Source organism: Dipodomys spectabilis, unplaced genomic scaffold (genome assembly GCF_019054845.1).
Source record: "Dipodomys spectabilis isolate Male_0828 unplaced genomic scaffold, ASM1905484v1 ptg000145l, whole genome shotgun sequence".
NCBI lineage: Eukaryota > Metazoa > Chordata > Mammalia > Rodentia > Heteromyidae > Dipodomys > Dipodomys spectabilis.
The window spans coordinates 14,319,289-14,333,017 of NW_024870822.1; the positions used below are offsets into that span (position 1 = coordinate 14,319,289).

A 13,729-nucleotide genomic window follows, 5' to 3' on the forward strand; every position below is an offset into this window, starting at 1 on the left:
GGTCCCACCTATACCTGTGGCCAACCAGTCTATATTATCAGTCTTGCCTTACCTCATACTCTCCAACTTTTCCTCTCGACACCTTAAGGCAGAGTTTTAGATTGGTGCCTTCTTAGGTTCTTCCTCCTTATATTAACCACTTTTCAAAGCTATGACTGGAGTGCTGTAAGTACTTTTGCCAAAGGCTTCTTTTTCCCTTGCTATTTGCTTCTAAATCTCTGAATTTCATCTTCTCTGATGTATGGATCAGCAGTTTATCAATTTTATTATTTTCAGTGATCATCTTACTGTGACAACCTGTCTTTCTATTTTCTCCTTTCATATTTGCCTGTAAGCCTCTGGAAACATCTTTGTAATTCAAGATGTCTATTTTACTTAGGATTTCTGTTAATTCATGATTTCATTTATACTGTTAGTATGTGCTTTCCCATTCATCTTTCTGTCTATATCTAATCTTCTCTGGCCTTTGTTTCTAGCTTCCTGTGTAATCTTTGTACATAGTTTATCTAGCATTCCATAAAAAAGATTTTTCTAGGAAGCAGTCATGCTGCTCAGGTGGTTAATTCAAACATGCTCATAATAAGTCACTTCAAAGAACTACAAGATTCCAAAGTGCCTTATTAGGAAGATCTATTTACTTCCTGAAATGTATACAATGGCCTGTATTGAAATTATTTTCTTTGAGAACCAATTATCTATTGGCAAGAGTTGTTTATATATATATATGTTTGGCAACAATTGTTTTCTCAGGCTGGGAACAGGGCTTGTGTAATCCACAAACTACACTTTTCCCAGAGAGATGTTTTCTTTTTTGTATTCTTAAAATAATGAAGTGAATATTCTACTAGGTAGGACTCTTTATGTGTTTTCTCATTCAGAAACTTCTGAGTGCTACAAAATACTCACCTCTGCATTAAACATTGGTTACAGAGATGCATTAAGTCATATCTTGCAAACAGACAACTAAAGAGAAAACTGTAGAATTGGATTGTAGGGACTATAGTAGTGTTCAGGAACTTTCATATATATCTATATAGATATATATAGTAAAGATATTGTACAGAGGGATTACAGTTACATGAGTAAGATAATGAGTACACTTTCTATCAAGCATTCATGTAATACAATGTTTTCCAAGTCTTTCCATTTCCTAACAAATGGGACAATGTCATTCTTTCTGATGGAGGCAGAGAATTCCATTGCATAGTATGGAGGTTCCTCAGAGACTCCACATAGAGCTCCCCTATGACCCAGCAATCCCACTTTTGGGCATTTACCCAAATGATCACAAACAAGGCCATACTAAAGCTACCGGCACAACTATGTTGCAGCATTATTCACCATAGCTAAGATATGGAACCAACCCAGATGCCCCTCAGTAGATGGTTCAGGAACGTTCTTGATGGCACAAAGAAGGGGTACTCATCTCATGTGAAGCATCATAGTTGGCTCCTGGAACACGAAAGACAACAGTGATGGACACATAGACATGTGTTACACAGTCACTAAAGTGTCACTTGCCTGGTCTAAAAATGAATTGTTAGCAAGGGAAGATTAATTTATTTGCATAAATTAATTTAAATTTCTTTCCACAGAAAGAAATTTTAATGCCTTGCAACAGAAAGACATCAAAAGACAGGATAAGGTTTTCAAACCAAGTTTATGTTGGTGCTCACACAAGCTTCTGAGTACTCTCTAGTGACTTTCCCCTGTGGTACAGATTGTTGTATCATGACAATGAGGCAATAACCCAACAAAATCCAGAGCTAATATCTTGGTTCAGATGTTCAAATATGTTCAAATGCTTAAACAATGAAACAACATTAAAAAGATTCCCCATATATCTTTAATTCAATAAAGATGAAGACTAAAGACAGAAATATAGTGCTACATTTTAGTAGAAATTGTCAGTGAAGTAGGGAAGAAAATGATGGAGGAAGGGAAAACATGCTTCTAGTTAATGCAACTGATGTTCCTGAGAGTGAATTTTCCTCCTTGGTCCCTTCCCTGACTACTGGTGAGTAGAAAAGAGGAAGTACACACATTATTCATGTGTGACTCAGTTCTGTCCTAATTTTCCTCACTTCTAAACTAAATCAATATGTCCATAGAAACATATTGTGGAGCTGGGGACTAGTGGCTCATGCCTGTTAGCCTAGTGACTCAGGAGGTTGAAATCTAAGGATCATGATTCAAAGCCAGCTGGGGCAGAAAAGTCCCTGTGAGTCTCATCTCCAATTAACCACTCAAAAACTGGAAGTAGCTTTGTAGTTCAATGTGGTAGAGTACTAGTCTTGAGCAAAAGAGCTCAGAGACAGCATCTAGGCCCTGAGTTCAAGCCCCACAACTGACAAAAAAAAGAAAATATTCTGGAATGTTTCTCCTTCCCTGTGGTGTAAGAGGAAACCCCATGGTTGCACTGATCCACCTGTGATTAGCTGTATAACCCTATCTAATAGGGAAGTTCAATACTATCAATGCTACCATGAATAGTCATAGACATAAGGCACATTTGCTGGTATAATTTTTGTAAATATTCCTTCTGACCCTTCAGTCTCCCTATGAATAACTTCTTTATCTTCCTCTTAGTTGGTTCTGACGACAAGTGAGCAAAAGCAAGGATACCATTTGGAATATCACCTGAGACCACATCCTCCCCATACCTCTGTGCCTCTTCATATCTATCCAGATGCTGTAGCAGGGTCCTGGGCACAGACACTAAAAGACCATGGGGTTGTATATGCCTGCTTTTAGAGGCAGAGTCTGATGTTTCTATCCATAGTATTAACTGACAATGGTATGTTGAATTATGCCAGAGATCAAAGGAACTAATACAGAGCCTGCTGTGTGAAGGACTATTGAGAAGGGGAAGTGTCTGATTCAAGTTCTCTGCCTCAGGCAAAGTCAAAATGCTTTGGTCAAGGGGAGTGGGAGCTCAGCAGTCAGAGTATGCCAAATTGTGGGCCTAAATTTCTCATACAAGTCAATAACCACCCGAAGAGTATCCCCATGCCCAAGGAAACAACATTAAACAGCAAACACCAAACGTGATAGGATGCAAGAGACCAATATAAAGTAAATACTCAGTGCCTTGAAATAGCAAAATGTTCATGCTTTTTAAAAAAAAACGTTCCCATGCTTCCTTTTTTTCTAAGTTCTGCAAATTGCCCAGCCACACCAACCAAGTATTCAATTGCTTTTAAGCAAAGGAAAACTAACAAGCATATATGCTCTTCACATGGCTCAATATTTTTATTAATTCCTTATGAGTTTCTCTTATATGGGATAATTTCATTTTGTGAATTGTTCTATTGAGTTGGAAGCATTGGTTGGAAGCAAATCTTTCTCCAGCACTAAATGGTGTCCAAGGGTCCTGCCTTATGCTTTCTTGTTGTTTTTTTGTTTTGTTTTGCTCTTTTGGTGCCTGGAATTATGTTGCAGACACGATATTCACACTTACTCTATATTTACAGAAGAAATGTCAATATTATCAGTCATTAAGACAAGAATGCTTCCAAGGATCATCCCATCTTCTCTAGCCCTAATGACCGATTAAGAGAGGAGGCTTAGTCTATTAGCTACATATTGACAGCTGCCTGATTTCCATTTCAGCATGAATGCAAGAATGGGCAAGCAGATAGACACTGCTCCATAGATAACCTTAACCCTCATGTCCAGTCATACAAATCTTATTTAAAACTGTTTGCTAGCATTTTCTCCTAAATGCCAACATATTCAGTATTACATGCTACACACTTACACAAGCAATTTAGTTTGTTTTTCAAATGAGAATAAAACTTTATCTAAAAAGTTATAGATTGCCATTATCTCCTCTCTTTCCTTTCTGTTTACTTTGGTAGGAAAAGGAAAAAAATGACAGACAAAGAGGAAGACTAAGGGAGAAGGAAGGAAATGGCAAATATAAGAGAAGAAAAGGAATAGAGGACAGAAGCAAGACTGAAAGAGTATTCCCAATGGCTGCATTCAACCAGATATAGTTTTATCTTCTTCAGGATTTACCTTGAAACAGAATAAAGCAAAAACCTTCCCAGGGTTATGGTGAGAACCAAGTAAGATAATGTATTGGACTTGGTGGTACTTGTTAAAGCTGATGAATACTTCTCATCCCTTTGGGGAAAAAAAATCTCCTTGTATAAGTATCAGCCACCATGAAAGAACACTGGGAGAAATCCCATCAATTAGTATTGTAGAAACTGTGGCTTAGGCTATGCTTGTTAATGTAAGTAAAAATACTTTCTATTTTATCTGCATTTATTCATCTATAAATATCATGTCCAGAAAAGTCTTATATATTTAAAATTAAAAACAAATTAGAAATGATCTGTACAACTTGGGGGTGGGGGTAAAGAGAGAGAAAATAGGAGAATATTGAGGGAAGATGTAACAAGTTTGGCAAGAAATGTACTTATTACTTTATGTAACTGAAACCCCTATGTACATCACCTTGACAATTAAAAAAAGAAAAAAATACAAAAAAAAAAACACAAAGATTAACCAGATATTACTGGCTCACAGTTATAATTCAAGCTACTGGCTTGAGTAGACAAATCCTGGAGACTGATATCTACAAATAACAGCAAAAATCAGAAGTGGAGACATGGCTCAAGTGGTAAAGTGTAAATCAGGTGCCAAGCAAGAGCTTGAGACTCTGAATTGAAGCATTCTTACTGAAAACAATTATCATCATCATCATCATTACTATCATTATTATTAAGGGATTAGTTCAAGTTATCTAGTTATCTTTGTCCAAGTCACAATGCTTCAGTTACAGATGGTTTGATCTGAAACCAAGAGGCAGAATTGGGTACTGAACAAAGTTTCAAGGAACCCATGAACAGCATCCCAGTGCCTTTCACCACTCCCTCTGCTTTCTTCTCCCTTCCTTTTTCTTTCTCCTTCCTTATAAACAACAATATCCTTTTGACTTTTTACTTTTCATAATGGGAAACACATTGGTATATATACTCTCTTAGTAATTCTTTGCCCTAACATTGTTAGATAAACAAGGGATGTGGTATTATGAACCAGTTTTGCTATGTATAAAAATAAAAGGTGCAACGTGCCAATAATAAAAATGAGTCTAAGCCCTAGCTCTTCAAGTTTTTCGTCCAATTCATTGATTCATGACAGTACTTCCCCTTCAACATTATAAACACAGGACATCCCCTTTTACCCAGGTCAGTGTGATTGAATGTGAGAATCACTTTAAGAAAATAATTTTCCCTAATTCACAGCTTTCTTTATTTACATTCTACTAGCATAACTTTCAAGGGAAGACATGGTTCCCTCAGAGTCTAGGGATACCAAGAACACTATTTGAACTCATATTTTTCATAGAGGTGATGGCCCCATTTATCACAAAGACAAGATAGGACTTCCCCACCAAGCCAGGGCAATTAATATTATTTTATTAGGTAATATAAATCTAGGAGGAAAACAAATGCATCAAAATCAAATCCCTAGGTTGCTCCTTTGATTTATATATTTTAGCATGTAGGAATCAGCAGTGGGCTTGATAATCCATGAAGCTATATTAATAGTTTTGTTTTTTGTTTTGCTTTGCAATTATCCTCATCCTTCTTTTAAGCTGGTCTTTAGGAAAATCCTTAAGAGCTATACAAATACTTCATATAGAGTTTTCCATTGTAATTTATGGAATATATAATTTATTGTAACAAGTGAGTATTCTTTTGTTCAGATACACACAGGTAAATATTGAATTGTCTTCTTTTTGGGGGGGAGGGGGTCCAGTCGTGGAGCCTGAACTCTGGGCCTGGGCAATGTCCCTCAGCTCTTCAGCTCAAGGCTAGTGTTCTACCACTTGAGCCACAGGGCCACTTCTGGCTTTTTTCTTTTTGCTTATGTGGTGCTGAGGAGTCGAACTCAGGGTCTCAGGCATGCAAGGTAAGCACTCTACCACTGAGCCACCTTCCCAACCCTGAATTTCTTCTTATTTCTAATCTTTTGATATTTCTGTAAGTGTATGGATATTTATAAATAATAACTTAAGACATGTTGTGATACTGTGCGTGTAGTTGTGTTATATGATTTTGTTTCTCTTCTCAAAATTATGACTTATGGGTCTTTCAGTGAACATGTATATGTGTGTATTTGCACTAGTGTGTACATATACATGCTTAAAGTTTCAAACTAGTGAATTTTATTCCACAAATATGCAAAATAAATACAGGTAATCTATTACTGCTGTTTATTTTGATTGTTTCTAATTTTCAGTGACTATGATGCTATAATAAATCATTATATGTACATTTTCCCCTCCTTATGAAGTTGTATTTCTCTGGAATCTATTTCAAAAGGTAAGGTGATAGAATTCAAAAACAACACCAACATTGAACATTGGTACATTTTTGTCAAATAGCTCCTCATAAGGGATTTTTACCAATTTACTCTCTCAATCAGCTATAAATCCATTTCTACACATTCACCTGCATATAATAAAAGAGTGGATAAAATTAACTTTTTAAGAATTGTCTTCTAGACAAGAGTCATTGGCTCAGACCTCTAATCCTAGCTACTCAGGAGACTGATATCTAAGGATCACAGTTTGAAGCCAGGCCAACAAGGAAAGTCTCAGAGACTCATTTCTAATCAACTACCAAGAAGCCAGAAGTGGAGCTGTGGCTCAAGTGGTATTAGCACCAGCCTTGAGTGAATAAAGCTAAGGAACAAACTCCAGGCCCTGAATTCAAGACCCAGTAGTGACTGACACACAAAAAATTTGATCCTCTAGTCTAGTGCATGAATATAGTGATTCAGTCATTCTGAATTACTACTCTGTCTCTACCAACATGACATCTCGTAGAGGACTATTAATATAGTGCTATCTGTCACGGAACAATTTACTTAACCTCTCTGTATCTGAATTTTAGCTCTTCTAAAGAAAGGATGATAAGAGTATCTGATCACAAGATATCTCCTGGGTTTTGTTCATGTTGCTTCTTTTTCAATCATGTTGCTTCTTTTCCAAATGCTGGTATCTCATATATCTTTGACTGATGGCATTAGTTAACACCTACAGTGTTTGAGGCACAATCTAGCTCCTGGGGGCAAAGTTAGGGGGAAAAAACCAAGTGGTCACCATCATGAAGCACACATCCTAGCATGAACAGAGTCAATACAGGGACTAACACACAGAGACAGTTTTCTGTCCAGTTACTTATTAAGAAAGCAAGCTTTCGGTTAGGAAATACTAAAGGTGCTAATGTTGATAGGTTATCAAAGAGTGATTCTGGACTGGGCTGATGTTAGAGTGGAGGCATGAAGGAAATTATCCCATCGAAGGTGAAGGGACAGGAGTGGTCAAGGACAGAGGCAAAGCACAATGTCAATGGAGAAGGAGAGAAAGTGATAGGAACCAGGGCCCAGGGTTCTGAATGCCTCATTGGTAGAAGGAGAACTTTTAATTTTAGTCTAAATGCACACCAAAGCCACAACACTGGCCTCTCAATCACTAAACAAATGTAGAGGCTAAGTTCTCTATTCACAGGGACACCTTCACCATAGATGGGGATGATGACCATGTGCATTTGAGGAAAGTTCACGGGAAAGAAAATTCACATCCCAGGAAAAGAACTTCCCTCACACAATTCAGTCGCAAGGGGGAAACGCTGAGCAGTGACATCTAATCATGGATCTGGGCCCCTGATCCATATTCTTAACCCGAAAGCCAATCCAGGATCACTTTCATCTTTTTTTTTGCACAGTAGAGCAGCAAACCTGGCAGCGTCCAGCCACCAGATGTAAAGGAGGTCAGCCACGTGAGCACCACAAGCTCACCGTTTAGCCCTAAGGCAGCAAGCCTACCTCTGCAGACAGTCCCATTGCCCACATAGCCTGGCTTGCAGGTGCAGCTGTGGCCCTGGACGGTGTTGGTACAGATGGCATTCTCGTCGCAGTTGTGCTGTCCACTTCCACATTCATCATGCTCTGTTTGCAGGGTGAGAAAGAAAGAAAGGCATTTTTCTTAGGCAGGAATTAATGGTGTTAGAAAACTGAGCTGAAACTCACCACTAATAATTACACTATTTGATATAGGGACTTGACCAGCAGCTTAGTAGTTTCCATACCTTATGTGGTCTTCAGCAACTATAAACTATGGGTATTATTATCTCCACTCTGATGGACCAAGAAACAATGTCAAAGCACACAAGCAACTTACATCAAGTCATATAATTGGTAAGCACTGCTCTATGTACATTGTTTCTTGCACCTTCTAAACATTTTAGACGAGGCTCCAAGGTAGTTCTCCACAGGGAATATACACTCATGAAGAAACATTTGGGTTTTTTTTTTCTTTTTGTCCATCTTGGGGCTTGAACTGTGGACCCGGGCACTGTCCCTGAGCTCTTCAGCTCAAGGCTAGGACTCTACCACTTGAGCCACAGCACACTTCCAACACATTTGTTGATATTTATAGAGCTGTTTTGGTTGCCACCATTAGGGACAGCAAGTGTTACTGGAATCAGTGCTGTTGCTAAGAAGTACAAAGGAGAACCCACTACAACAAAGAATTAACAAGCTCAAATGTCAACAGCACCATGATCAGGAAACCTTCCTCCAAGGTTAAAAAAAAATCTATATGATAGATTGCATAGCTTCTTTAGAACACAGAGGGTAAACCTGAACAGGAAGGTCCAGCTAATAATAGCCTGAAAAAGGACCCTTAACAACAGTGCATAGCACTGGGCACACAGAACATCAGTGAGCAGTGAGTACAGCGTTGTCTGTGAGCAGGACTGGAGCTTATGCTCAGGGGTATGTTTAAGAAACTTCAGCTTTTCAGCTTTCAGAATACTTCAGAGCTTCAGTTTAATTGTCAAATAACTCATTTTAAATTTTTTTTACATTTTTACTTGTATATATCAGTTGTACAAAGGGGTTTCATTGGACATGTCCATATATGCATACATTGTATTCCAATCAAATTCATCCCCCTGTGGAAATGCCTCCTACCCCCTTTTCCCTTTAAAATCACTTCCTTTCCTTTTTTTATTGTGAAAATACCATACAGAGGGGTTACAATTACATGAGCAAGGTAATGAGTACATTTCTTATCAAGCATTGTTGCCTCCTCCTTTGTTTCCCCTTCCCATCCCTTCCCATCTCCCTCTCCCACCGCCCCCCCCCCCCCCCCGCCAAAGTTGTAAAGTTCGTTTTTCGACATAATGACTTGTACATCTCATCGTTGCAATGGGTCCACCTATATCCCTATTTAAACGATTTGTTTTTTCCCTTCCCCTCCACAAATTATACCAACATCAAATACAGTGAGAGCAGGGGTCATACTGTGAGGGAGGGACATACAAAGCAACAAAGAAAACATCTTATAAATGTGTTAGAAACAATCATATGAAAGAAAAAATATTTAAATACTTATCTTGGGGTTCATTTCACCTAACATCAACTTATCTGACCTTTCCTGTTTGTCTCAGACATAGGTCCCATGGTTTCCCTTATTTGCAATAACTAGTGTATGTCTGAGACAAGCAGAAAAGGTCATATAAAATCACTTCCAACAGGCTTAATTGTTCTAATTTCATAGATGTTTATAAAGTACTTTAACAAGAGTCACCTCTCCCTATACACATTTCTTTTGCCTTCCCCTTTCTGCTGGTTCCTATTCCCTAGCAGAACGTTTTACATTAATTTCTGTCATTTATTTTCAAGGATTAGATTCTTTATATAAAGAGAGAACATATTTGTCTTTCTCTGTATGGCTTATTTTGCATAACATGACAGTTCCATCTATTTGAACATCAAAATTTTCATTCTATAGGTTATAGCTTACTATTGAGTAATACACACACACACACACACACACACACACACACACAAATATAGTTATTTGGTTTTCTACATATATATATATTACATAGCCATTTGGTGTGTATTTATATATGTATGTGTATATACATGTGTATATACATGTGTATATACATGTGTATATGTATATATGACCACAGATATAGAGAGAAATGAATCTATGGATCTATACTAAAAGAAGATGGACTAATGTGGCAGGAACTGGTGGAACACACCTATAATCCTAGCTAATTAATAGGCTAAAATCTAAGGTTCTCGGTTCAAAGCCAGCCTGGGCAGGAAACCCCATGGAATGCTTATCTCCCAGGCCCCTCAGTTCAAGCCACAGGTCTGGCAAATGCACACATGCACATGCATGCATGAGTGTGTATGTATATGTACACAACACACACAATAAGCTAATGTATTCCAAATTAGAGCTCAAGATATCTTAGATAATTATCATTTTCTCATAATCAGGAGATTTACTGAATCATATCAATGGCTATTCTGTAAACAAACAATATGGGAAAGTCTGTACACTTTACTTGTGTAATTGTCTGATAGCATAACTTCTTTAAAACTCTTAAGGAGAAAAATCTAGTGATGCTATTGAAATAATACAAGGTTATAAAATACAGTGGGAATTCCAGGGAGACCCTGCAAAGAATAACCCTAATTAGAATAAAGATTAAAATTCAGTGTAGTTGGTTAACTGTTAAGTCAATTCTCTAATCAATGGAAATATCATCCATCTTCATTAATTTTTATTTTAAATTTCCTAACAAGGACCTTATAATGAGAAAGGTTAAATCTCTCAAAACAGATCCATTTTAATCACCCACACACAACAGAGGTAAGGCAAAGGCACCAATTTGACTAGTTTTTATCTGTAGGATTTTCCAAAGAAAATTTTTCGTTAGGCTTTAAATCCAACCCAAACTGTCAGTGAGAAATGTGCACAGGTTCAAAAGCACTAAGAAGAGAAGGGAAGATTTATGAGGACAAACTTCTAGTAGGTGCAAAAGCCATTTCAAGCATGCTGTAGAAATAGTATAAACCTGTAGACATCCAATCCAATTTATAGACCTATCAAGTACCTAGTGTATGTACAGGTGCAATACCAGATGATGTGAGGGACAAGATAATTTACAGACATAAACCTTCTCTCCAGAGTTTTGGGCCTCCTTATTTAAATTTATTCCATAAGTAATTGTTAGAGTCTGTACTGGGAATGCAAAGATAAGTAGATAACTGTCTCTGCTCCTGCATACCTTTTAATAGGGGCTGTCAGACTTCAATGTGTAATTAACAGAAACCCAAGAGGAAAGTGATAAAGTTTGAAAAAGGTGACTGTATAAGTTATCATCCCAACAAGACATAGTTTAAAGAGCGTTTTACCAATAAGACACCAGAATAACAACATAATTCAGAATGACCTAAACAAACCAGCACATTTGTTCATGCTAGATAAGAGGAATAAAGATAACCAGGAATGAGAATATATTGGAGAGAAAATAGTCTTTCTAATGGGAAGAGGGAAACATAATCATCTTGCAGGCAATATTTAAACTGGTCCTTTAAGAATGGGCACAGCATTGGTACCCACTAGACACTTTATTGAAAATGAACTATATAACTGTGGGTAGGGACAGGAAGGGAAAACTGGGAGACAGAAAAGGTAGGAGTGACATTGTTCAAAAAGAAATGTGCTCTTTACCTGACTTATGTAACTGTAACCTCCCTGTATATCACCTTTATAATAACAATAAAAACATTTATAAAAAACAAGAATGGGCACAATTTTCTCATCCAGAGTTGCTCACAAAGAACATTCTAGGCAAAAGAACAATCAGGACACAGCATGCTTTATGTAATATTCCAAAAGTCTAGACTTCCCTCCTTACTTTGTCTCATCTACCAGGATCCTTGAAGATAATTCTTCTGAGATGAGGTTGCCTGTTGACATCCTAAATATGTGTCATTTCACTCCTAACTCTCCAGATTTTTCATGTTGTTTTCAAACCCCAAATACTTTTCCCCAGTGCAATTGGAATATGAGTGTTCCTGCTTGGCTTCAAATATCACTTCAAACCTACATTTTTGTCCTGAAACTCCTACACATGATTTCTAGACCATGAGAATTTCATCCCTCTTATAAATTTATGTAATTTAGTATTTTATCACTTTGAAATTACTCATATCACAGTACATTGTATATCCAAGTTTATCATTAAAACCCTATTAACTATTTTAACTTCCTTATTGTTATTGTAAAGGTGATGTAGAGAGGACTTACAATTATATAAGTCAGCTAATGAGCATGTTTCTTTTGAACAGTGTCACCTCTTCCCTCTCTCTCTTGCTCTCTACCAGTTTTTCCCTCTTTTTTTAATTTAATTTAATTTTTTTTTGTGAACATACTGTACAGAGGGGTTACAATTACATGGGCAGGATAATGCGTACATTTCTTATCAAGCATTGCAGCCTCCTCCTTCGTTTACCCTTCACATCCCTTCCCAGCCTCCCCTCACCCCAGTTTTTCCCTCTTAAGCCACCCCCCACCCAAGTAGAGTTCATTTTCAACGGAGTGGTTGGAAGTATTACTGTTGCAATTGTCTGTCCCACGATTTATCCTCCCTTAAACAGATAAACTTACATACAAAAGGTCCAAAAAACAAAAAGAGCAACAATGTGTTTTCTAAGAAAACACAAAAAGCAAAATAATACAAAAACTTCTTGTTTCTATTTCTTGAAGTTAATTTTGATAAACATCATGATTATATGCACATAGCTACCAAGCCTTTGTGATCCTCTCCTAAGAATACATTCCTCTCGACACTCAGTGTGTCGAGTCCTATATAATTTATCATGCCCAAATGTATTTTTTTGTCTTTTAACATCCAGTATGTCTACCCAATTAATAAATGGGCTAAGACTTAAAGAGAGACTTCTCAGAAGAACAATTAAGTATGACCAATATACACAGGAAGAGATGTTCAACATCTCTGGCCAAAAATGAAATGCAAATCAAAACAACATTGAGATTCCATCTCACTCCAGTTAGCATGGCCATTATAAGGAAAACTAATAATAACAGATTCTGGTGGGGTTGTGGCCAAAAGGGAATGCTACTACACTTTTCGTGGGAATATAAACTTGCTCAACCACTTCTTTGGAAAGCAGTATGAAGGTTCCTCAAAAGACTAAACAGAGCTCCTCTAAGATTCAGCAATTCCACTCTTTGGCATTTATCCAATAGACCACAAACAAGGTCACACTAAAGTTGCCAACACAACCATGCTCACTGCAACATGGTTTACCATAGCCAAGATATAGAATCAATCCAGATGCCCTTCAACAGATAATATACACAATGGAATTCTATATATACACAATGGAATTCTATGCTTCCATCAGAAAAAAATGATATTGTACCATTTGTAAGGAAATGGAAAGACTTGGAAACAAACTATATTAAATAAAGTAATCCAGACACACAGGAACATAAGGTGCATGGTTTCCTTAATTTGCTGTAACTAGAATGTGGCTGCTAATTAAATTTTGATAGAAAGAAATTGTAGTGTATTTTCTGCAACTTAACTTTTTCCCATCAGTATTTTAGCTAATGGCATTGAACCAAGAGTCTACCAAGCAGTAAATTATTATTTTACATTTATTATATAATTTCATATGAAGCAAGTTTACTCATTTTACAATGAAGAAAAATGAGACAAGAGAACATTAAGCATTCTCCCCTAAAATCACAGAACTATTGAGCGAAGTCATTTGGATATGTGAATTTGGACCCCAGGGGAGCCATTATACCAATGAGCAGTCATTGTAGATAAATATGGATGTGATGGAAAACAAACCAAGACATGGT

At 37.2% G+C, this 13,729-nt stretch overlaps 1 protein-coding gene across 1 annotated transcript in view; it reads right to left on the reverse strand.

Moving 5' to 3' along the window:
* Positions 1-13,729, reverse strand: part of Nell1 (neural EGFL like 1) — an 837,848-nt gene that overhangs the window by 292,390 nt on the left and 531,729 nt on the right. Inside the window, exon 14 of the mRNA XM_042691722.1 lies at positions 7,846-7,968. Coding sequence (XP_042547656.1) covers positions 7,846-7,968 — 123 coding nt within the window. The remainder of the gene's footprint in view (positions 1-7,845; positions 7,969-13,729) is intronic.